We start from the raw sequence: 9,739 nt of genomic DNA, 5'->3' as shown, positions 1-9,739 counted from the left end.
TGCACACATTCATGTAAATTACAAGTTAGCCAAGCTGAATGAAGAGAAAAAAATAAACACAAATTTTATTTCGATAGAGTTTGCAATACTGGAAGATACTTGGAATAGAGACTCCTCAGATGTTAATATATCCTTGAACTGCTCTCCCTGGTGCGACTTATCAACATTTGCAATCCTATTTCCTTTAATTCCTTTGTCATCTCCTTCTGATTCGAGAGAAACCCTTCAAGCGTCTTGTTGGACATTCTCATATGTAAATCAATTAGTTCTACTTCTATAGAGTCATGGAGCAAGTGATCGTTTTCAATGGTGCTATCTATATGTGTAGAATCTGTAAGTATATCAAACTTGGTATTACAGTCATTGCACTTCTTGAAGAACTTGGTCAATATCATAGTTGACGATCAATCTTTTAGATTAAAGTCAAGGTTGTAGATCATGGTGTTCTCTTGGTACTACGGAGAAATAAATTTATCAAGTATGTTTCTATTGTTTATATTTGCCTATCAAAGAAAATTTTGTTATATATCGGTCAAAGAGAGTATGCATTGAAGTAAAATGTGATAACACTCATCTCAAACAGTCCAATATCACTGGACTGCCGGCTAGATACAAAAATCACGATCTCTAAGTGTATTACCTTTTCCACATCTCTAAGTGCAACACCTTTAGTTGGTTTTGTTATTCCAAAAATCACGATCTTTCAATATTATTTGGACCTTAAGAAATTCTACATGAGTATGTTTCAATGATCATAGTGACTAGCGTACAAAACTTTCAAAAGTCATCATTCATCTTGAAACTTGACTTTGATATCAATGTAAAAAATCAAATAGTTTTGCACAATAGTAGAAGGCGCAAGATAGACAAGGAGAATAAAAAAATATTATATTCTTGATGCATTTCGTTGATAAACAAATAGCTTTTTATAAACTAATACATTACCCACTAATTCCTTAATTAACATTAGAAGTAAGAGTTATCTTCGGGGATAACTCTTCACCTTGTTTATCTTAACTTAATTACGTCTCACCTTGTCAAAAAAGTTTAAGAAGGATTTCACATAAGGTCCGAATATAAAATTTATCCAATTTAACTTTTATTTTATTTATATAAAATTAATTTTTTTTTGTTAATATAGATTAGCTGTGAACCATAATATTCCTATATTTATTTGTATGTTTATGTTATTTTAAGACTAGATGAAAATACATCTTGCGTATAAGATTGTATTCTAGAGAGACATAAGATTTGAATTTATAAGTGCAACAATGCTAGAGTGATCATAAAACATCATCTAATGTATTTGTAGGCGCAACACTTTTTTGTTGGTTCTCCTATTCCATAAATTATTATCTTAATTTCTATACTCTTTGAATATTAAAAAATTCTCAATGAGCATGGTCTAATGGTCATAATGACCATTGAATCGAGGAATAACTAGTTGTACACAACTTTTGAAAGTCATCATTGGCTCTTATACCTCAGCTAAAAATCAGCTAGTTTTGCACAATAGTAGAAGGTTAAAGATAGACAAGGAGGATAAAAAGTATTCTCAATGTATTTCATTGATAAATAAATAGCTATTATAAACTAATACATAATCCACTAACTCCTTAATTATAACCCACTGACTCTTCAAAATTAACGATTAGCTCAAATATTATCCTACTAGCCCAATGACATAACATAGACAACATTTTATAATCATTAATTATCATCACTAATTAAAATATGATAATTTTATTTAACCAATATCATTACTAATTACTAATTATATTGGACGAAGAGAAAAAAACAATAACTAAATTTTCATTTCAATGCAATTATCAATGTCGGGAGATACTTGGTACAGAGACTCCTCGGATGCTAATATATCCTCGAACTGCTCCCTACTTGTGCGACTTCTCAACCATTGCAATCCCATTTCCTTCAATTCCTCTGCCATCTCCTTCTGGTTTAAGAAAAACTCTTCAAATGTCTCCTCGAACGTTTTCATTCGTAACTCAATTAGTTCTACTCCTGTAGAGCCACGGACAAAGTGATTGTTTTCAATGGTGCTCTCTATATGCGTAGAATCTGCACGTATATCAAATCTAGCATTGTCATTGCACTTCTTGAGCAACTGGGTCAGTATCATAGTTGACGATTGATCTTTCAAATTGAAGTCGAGGTTGAAGATCATGACTTTAGTTTTGTATTTCGGACAAATAAATTGATGATAAATAAATTCATCAATTGCGTTTTGTGCTGCTAATCCCTGTCAATCAAAGCAAATTATATTATTATCAATCAAAGAGCCAGAGCGTGCATAAATTAAGTTCAGCTTGATCTTAATTCTCTCACGTACGTTTGGGGTTCTGCTAGAATTCAGCACGAGCCAAGCGACTCCATGTGGAGAAGCAGCTCTGAAAAGATTCATCAAAGCAACCGGAGGATCTTCTGGCAGGTCGTGATCAAGAAAGAAGGAGGCGTTCCGGATCTTAGGCGCTTCAATGTGCAGCTCAGGGACTACCTCGACGACGAGTGACTCGAGCTTTGGACCCTGGATGTCGATGGCGGCAATGCTGGGGATCATGTAGAACAGGACGAGATGCTTGATGGAGGCGGAGTGGATGCTTAGCCTGCCCGCACCGTCCACGAGCCCATAGCAAAAGATGAGTTGCAGAGTCTCGAGGAGGGGGCAGGAGGCGAGGAGGTTGCTTAGAAAATCATGGCGAAGGAAACAGAGTTCCATTTTGAGGGAGGTGAGTAGGGCGCAGCCCAAGGGCGAGAGAGGGCGGCGATCCGAGAATTTCGACACTCGGGTGTTATTCAACGAGAGACTCCTCAACGACTTGATGCCGAACAAGCCGCAATCCCTGCCGCTGACATTCATCCATCCCCTGAACACGGAGGTTCCGAGGATGAGGTCTTGCACGCCCGCCTCGGCGAGATTGAAGATGATAAACTGCATAAGGGGTTTGGGTAAATCGGCTCCGTCGAGGAAGACGACGACGTGGCATTGGCGGATCAGGGCACGGGGGAAGGTGACTTCTTTGAGCCCGACGTCGAGGTGGAAGGCGTCGAGTCGGGGGATGAAGGGGAGGAGACGGCGGAACCGGGAGCAGACGGCAGAGAGGGCGACGCGCTGCTTGATGGAGAGAAAGGAGAGGATGGAGTTAAGGAGGTCTTCGTGTAGGGAAGTGAGGCGATCCTCTGGCGCGCTTGCCTGCTCACGCCGGCGTTTGTAGCGGTCCGTCATCAGGCGAACAAAGGCATCGCGATCAAACTATCTCTGCCGCCGTTTTATGACGGAGAGATTGGTCTAGGGTTGGGTTAGAGTTTAAGATTTAAAATTTAGGGTTAAAAAAACTAATTAAATAAATCTTATAAAAAAAATTAGTTATTAAATTTAATTTATTGCTTATTTATTTATTTATGTTTTTACCTTTCTTCCCACATCAATTAACTAATAATTATAATAATAAATCATTTGCTAATCTTTTTTGCCTAGTTAGTTTAAAAGTTAAGATTTATTATAATAGAATAAAATTAGATTCGGATAGACCCATGCCTCCGGAAAAAGTTAAGATTTATTATAAATCTTATTAAATTTAATTTATTGTTTATTTATTTATGTTTTTTACCTTTCTTCCGACATCAATTAACTAATAATTATAATAATAAATCATTTGCTAATTTTTTATCCATCAATCTGTCTTGATTTCTGCCTAATTTTTTTGCCTAGTTAATTTAAAAGTGACAAATTTATTATAATAGAATATAATTAGGTTTGGATAGATACATGTCTTAGAAAAAAGTACTTTTACCCTTTATCCACTTAGCGATTTAGCTTATAATTTACTTTTCTTCACATAATGTGTGGATGAGTTGTAGGAAGTGTCTGGGTTAGGGATGATAATGGGATGAAGAGGGAGCGAGTTTATCATCTCTATTCCTAGGGGTATAATCGAGTCGAGCTAAACTCTTGAATATTTGAATTTAGCTCGTTTATAATCAAGCCGAGCTCGAGCTTTATTTAATGAATATATTTATGGCTCTCGAGCCAAAGACGGATCTATTGAAGGGCTATACTGGGCTATAGCCCAGCCCTATCAGCCCAAAAAAAAAAAGGTATAATATAATATCTTATTTTGACTTGCTCAGCCGCTCCCATCTCCAACACATGCGCGGCGTGCTCAGTCCGACAACCCGCGACACACGGTGAAGGCGCACCACGGCACCGACACCATCTAACATCGAAACAACTCCACTGCATCGGTACTACCACACCAGCCCTCGCACGCAGCATATGAGCATCCAGACTCTGGACACAGGAGGACCGAGGACAGGTAACCCTAAATGACAAAATCCCTAATATTTTCTTCTCCTCCTTTCTACTGTATGTTTGCAATCGCCTCCGACTTCATTGTTGTGGCCACCATTAAACAGCGAGAGCATGTTGTGGCTTGCTGCCGACTTCGCTACCAAAGCATCACACATTCTAATGGCGTTGGTCGCGTTGCCGACTTGCCGTGTTGGTTTTGGCATTTTGCTAAAGTCGGCTTCAGTTTCACAAATCACAATATTGGTGCCGTGTTGATTTAAAATTTGCTTTTTTTATGGATTGTCATTAGTCATTAGAAGTCGGATTGCTGTTTAATGGATTGTCATCACAAAAATCTTTGATGACTAACTAATCAACACAGCACCAATATTTAAATCCGATATTGTGATTTGTTTTTTTTATGGTCGTGGCTTGTTTTTTTTTTTATGGATTTTCAAGCTCGGATTGCAAGGGCATCCAAGCTTGAAAATCTTTGATCAGTATGGTCTTATGGACTTCTATAGTTCTATTATGATTTGTCATATGGTGTTGAAATTTAAACGTCTTTTTGAACTTACAATTGATTTTATCAATATTTTCAATTGGCTTTAGCTTTCAGTATTTTATTTTAGAATAAGATAATAATTTACATTTTATCTCAAGTTATATAACTATTTCCCTACCTAATTCATTATATTTTAAGTCATTAGTAACCTATTACTTGTTTATTTAGGGATTTAATTTTAACTATTTCAAGATGGAACATCAATCTACTACAAAGAAAGGAAAGACATTAATATCATCTTTCTTTAAAAAGAGAGATCGTGAAACTAGTAAAAGCACTTCAATTCCTACTACAATGGAAAATCAATCTAGTGAAGGTCTTCGCATTCCTAGTGTCCAAATTTCTTCAATTTCTTCTCCTAGCAAAGACCATCAATCATCGTTTGCTTGTATTGAACGAGATCCGGGAAAAAGAAAACAAATATATGAATATCATGTTAATATACAAGATGAGATATGACGTTCATATCTAAGGATGGGGCCTTATCAACCAGATATATTGGAGTATCCGGCTACAAAATTTGGAAATCAAAATCGTCGGTTTCAGAAAAAATGGTTTCAGAAATTTCATTTGTTAGAGTATTCGCCTTCAACAAATAAGGCATATTGTTTTTATTGTTTTCTTTTTCTGAATGATATTAATTCATCTAATATCTCGGCACTAGTCAGTGAAGGATTTGACAATTGGAAAAGGGTAAACCAAGAAAAAACATGTGCATTTCTTGCCCATATTGGTTCTGCAGCTTCTTCGCCTCATACTATGTCTGAGAGAATGGCTGAAAATTTGATGAGACCCTCTCAGCATATTGATAATGTGATGTATGTTCAAGCTAAAGAAGTAAAGGAGAAAAATCGTTTACGTTTGAAGACCTCAATTGTCACTGTTCGATGGCTAGCACTTCAAGGTTGTGCCTTTAGAGGTAACAATGAATCTCTATCTTCATCTAATTGTGAGAATTTCCTTGAATTGGTGAAGGCTTTTGCAAAAATGAGTACGGAAATTAATGAAGTTGTACTTGAGAATGCTCCAAAAAATGCCCAATATATTGCTCCAGAAATTCAGAAAGATATTTTACATATTATAGCCAATAGAGTACGACAGATGGTTCGTGAAGAAGTTGGAGATAAATTCTTCTGTATTCTTGTTGATGAAGCACGAGATATATCTAAACGAGAGCAAATGGCCATTATCTTGAGGTTTGTGAGCAATCATGGGATTTTGACAGAAAGAATTTTTGCTATCAAAAGTGTTAGTGATACTACCTCATTGAATTTGAAAAAAGAAATATCAAATGTTCTTGTTCATCATGATCTACAAGTTAAGAAAATCAGAGGCCAATGATATGATGATGCTAGCAATATGCGTGGCGCGTGGAATGGACTCCAGGCATTATTTCTCAGAGATTGTCCTTATGCATACTATGTTCACTGTTTTGCTCATCGATTACAATTAACATTGGTTTCTGCCGCTAAGGATGTCAGTGTTATTTGGGAATTCTTTTCTCATTTGGATAATATTGTCAATATTGTTACTTCTTCTACTAAGCGCATTGCTGAGTTACATACTGCACAAAGAAATGAAATTGAACATATGTTGGCAATTGGAGAACGTGATTCTGGAAGTGGGGCCAATCAGATTGGTAATTTGCAGCGGGCAAGAGCTACTCGTTGGAGTTCTCACTATGACTCAGTAAAAAGCTTGATAGGTATGTACGCTGCAGCTTGCAAAGTTATTGAAGTTCTTAGTGACTATTCTCCAAATGGAAGAGCTAAGGCTGAAGTTCGGGGAATTTACAGAAACATGGCAAGCTTTGAATTTGTGTTCATTTTGCACTTGATGCATAAAATTATGAGAACAACAGATATTCTTTATCAAATTCTTCAAAGAAAATCTCAAGATATTTTGACTGCTATTACATTTGTCTCTACTACCAAAACCATCCTTCAAGAACTTAGAGAATGCGGGTGGGAAGAATTTCTTCATGAAGTGAAAGTTTTTTGTTCGAGAAATGATATTGATGTGCCTGACCTTGATTGCCTATATAAGATTGGTCGTTCTCGTCAGCAAACTACAATTGAGCATCATTATCACTTTGATGTTTTTAATGTAGCAATAGATTTCATTTTGATGGAGTTAAATACTCGGTTTAATGAGTCATCAGTGGAAATTCTTTCTCTTAGTACAGCTTGTTGGGACCGATTATATAGCTAGAGGGGGGGGGGGGGGGGGGAATAGCTCAGTGTGCTCGTCTTGCTCTTCGTTGCTTGTTTCTTCAAGATATGCAGCGGAAAATACAAAGAAACAAAATACACAACGCTAACAAGAGATTTACTTGGTATCCACCTCACAAGAGGTGACTAATCCAAGGATCCACACACTCACGCACCCTCCACAATGAAAACACCCCTTTATGGTAACTACCAAAGGCGGAGAAGCCCTACAAGTTCACACTACAAGAAGAAAGGGAAAGGAAACAAAATACAAGCAAAAGCTTACAAGTTTGCACAAGAAAACCCTAACCCTAGCTTTCTTCTTCTCTTTGTAGATCCGCCTCTTAACTTGGAAGAACCTCCAAGAACCTTCAAGATCTGGCGTGAGAACTGTGGAGAAGTGGCTGGAGTCGCTGTGAGGATCGGAGATGAAAGCTGTGGAAGTTCTACCGAAGGAATCGAACGCCTGCAGCTAAATACGATGCCAACGGTCGGATCCCGATCGATTGGATTTCTCCCAATCGATCGGGGAGGCTTTGGATCGATCGGCTGATCAATCCAGAGCGCCTCTATGCTCTCGGGAATTGCCTGGATCGATCGGCAGATCGATCCAGGGCTTATCGCGCGAGATCGCAGCTCCCAATCGATCCACTGATCGATTGGGGGTTCTGGATCGATCGACCGATCGATCCAATGCTATTCTGTGCGATCGCGCACTCGTCCCAATCGATCCACTGATTGATTAGGAGGAGGCTTGTCATGAAGACTTGCCCGATCGATCGGCCGATCGATTGGGCATGAGTCAATCGATCGGCTAATCGATCCAGCTCATGATTTTCTCCCAAATTCAAGTCTAGAGCCTCCTAAACCAACATCTGGTCAACCATGACCTGTTGGTTCATCGTGCCTAGCATCCGGTCACCCTTGACCTGTTAGAAACCCCTCACTAAGTGTCCGGTCAATCCCTTTGACCCACTTGGACTTTTCTCCTTGTGCCAAGTATCCAGTCAATTCCTTTGACCTACTTGGTCTTTCCAACACCAGATGTCCGATCAGCCTAGATCCATCTAGATTTCCTCGTGCCTGGCTTCACTCACCAGGACTTTCACCTGGCTTCACTCACCAGGATTTCCAACTGCCTAGCTTCACTCACTAGGTCTTTCCATCTGCCTGGCTTCACTCACCAGGACTTTCACCTGGCTTCACTCACCAGGATTTCCATCTGCCTAGCTTCACTCACTAGGTCTTTCCAGTCAAGTATCCAGTCAACCTTGACCTACTTGACCCTCTTTGCTAATCTCCCCACATGAACAATCGCACCTGCAATCTCCATGTATTGTCAAACATCGAAACTCAACTATCACAACTCGAGCTTGAACCAATTCAAGCTCAGTCAACCAGGTCAACCTTGACCTGGGGAATATTGCACCAATAATCTTCACCTTTTTGATATTTGACAATACCTTCTTTAAGTTAGGCTAATCCCATAGCCTCAACTTCCTTCATGCCAATATGTTAATGATGGTTCCCTTCATTCTCCTCCTTTTCTAGAGGGCAAACTCCCCCTTTAGGTAATGAAGACCTAACTTAACCACACTCATTCTCCCTCTATTGGTACACATCACAAACATTCCCCATCTTTGGGTACTTATCAAAAATAAACTCTCCTCCTGAAGAGTTACCCTTCGTTGTTTACAACTTCACTCGTTGCTCACAACACAATAATGAAGGTCCCATACCCTTCATTTTTCTCAATGCTCATCCTTGAGCATATACCACTTGGTATATTCACTTGTTGTATTCACACACGATTCAAATGAAGGTCTCATACCCTTCATTAGCATCACATGCTCATCCATGAGCATGCATCACTTGAACAATAAAGATATCCACTCTCCATTGTAGTCCAATGCCCAACCTTGAGCATTTTCACGACAGAAGGTTAACCACCTTCCAAGGTGTATGCAAATTAGATTTTCATGTCCTTAAAGAGTAACTCCCCCTAAAGACATGCACGTAACTTCTGTCATTGTACCAACAATGACTTGGAAACCCTAAAACTTTAGGAAACCCAAATTTTGAAGTTTTGAGGTTCAAACATTCAATATTGAAACCAAACCTCAACCTAAACCTCTACTTAGTCTTCCTTAACCAATCCATCCTTGTTTTCATCATGAAAACTCCCCCTAAATGTATACAAATATGTTTTGAGGGATAGGGAATGGTTACCTAGACTAAAGATGGTCCAACATGCTAAAATCAGGCTTTACCAGCCAAAATCAGCATTCCCAATCGATTGGAGTTGGGTCCCAATCGATTGAACCATGCTGAATCGATCCACTGATCGATTCAGACTGCGTGGATCGATCGGATGATCGATCTAGCGAGCTTCTGCTCGCGAGAAATGCCTTCTCAATCGATCGCCCGATCGATTGAGGTACTCCAATCGATCGGGTGATCGATTGAAGCTCTGAAATTGTTGAAATACCATTTCAGTCAATTTCAGAAACCCCTAGAAAAATCTACAAAATTCCAAAAATCATAAAAATCATTGTAGACGTTATTTAGGGCATATAGTATCATGGAAAAATAGTTTTCTAAGAAAATACTTTATATTTTCAAAGATTGACACAAACTTGAAAACTTGTAAACACT

The 9,739-nt window shown here is 38.5% G+C and overlaps 3 protein-coding genes across 3 annotated transcripts; 2 read left to right on the top strand and 1 right to left on the bottom strand.

The window, feature by feature from the left end:
- Positions 1–1,790: 1,790 nt before the first annotated feature.
- On the bottom strand, positions 1,791–3,447 carry LOC122047775 (F-box protein At3g59000-like). The gene is made up of 2 exons (XM_042609244.1): positions 2,351–3,447; positions 1,791–2,260 (listed from the first exon to the last, which is right to left on the bottom strand). The coding sequence occupies exons 1-2, from the start codon at positions 3,242–3,244 to the stop codon at positions 1,805–1,807; spliced, it is 1,350 nt and encodes a 449-aa protein (XP_042465178.1). The 5' UTR covers positions 3,245–3,447; the 3' UTR covers positions 1,791–1,804.
- Positions 3,448–5,348: 1,901 nt separating this feature from the next.
- LOC122048847 (zinc finger MYM-type protein 1-like) lies at positions 5,349–6,215 on the top strand. The gene has a single exon (XM_042610363.1). The coding sequence runs from the start codon at positions 5,349–5,351 to the stop codon at positions 6,213–6,215; it is 867 nt and encodes a 288-aa protein (XP_042466297.1).
- An 18-nt stretch (positions 6,216–6,233) lies between these two features.
- On the top strand, positions 6,234–7,085 carry LOC122048846. The gene has a single exon (XM_042610362.1). The coding sequence runs from the start codon at positions 6,234–6,236 to the stop codon at positions 7,083–7,085; it is 852 nt and encodes a 283-aa protein (XP_042466296.1).
- Positions 7,086–9,739: the final 2,654 nt, after the last annotated feature.

This window comes from Zingiber officinale, chromosome 2B (genome assembly GCF_018446385.1).
Source record: "Zingiber officinale cultivar Zhangliang chromosome 2B, Zo_v1.1, whole genome shotgun sequence".
NCBI lineage: Eukaryota > Viridiplantae > Streptophyta > Magnoliopsida > Zingiberales > Zingiberaceae > Zingiber > Zingiber officinale.
This window is presented reverse-complemented; position numbering and strand designations above follow the sequence as displayed.

What these genes read in the sequence shown, in the direction of transcription:
- LOC122048847 (XM_042610363.1), top strand. Translation starts at nt 5,349, where the DNA reads ATGGGGCCTTATCAACCAGATATATTGGAGTATCCGGCTACAAAATTT.
- LOC122047775 (XM_042609244.1), bottom strand. Translation starts at nt 3,244, where the DNA reads ATGACGGACCGCTACAAACGCCGGCGTGAGCAGGCAAGCGCGCCAGAG. An exon ending in ATTCTAGCAGAACCCCAAAC is followed by an intron (nt 2,261 to 2,350) that starts GTACGTGAGAGA and finishes TTTGATTGACAG; the next exon opens with GGATTAGCAGCACAAAACGC.
- LOC122048846 (XM_042610362.1), top strand. Translation starts at nt 6,234, where the DNA reads ATGCGTGGCGCGTGGAATGGACTCCAGGCATTATTTCTCAGAGATTGT.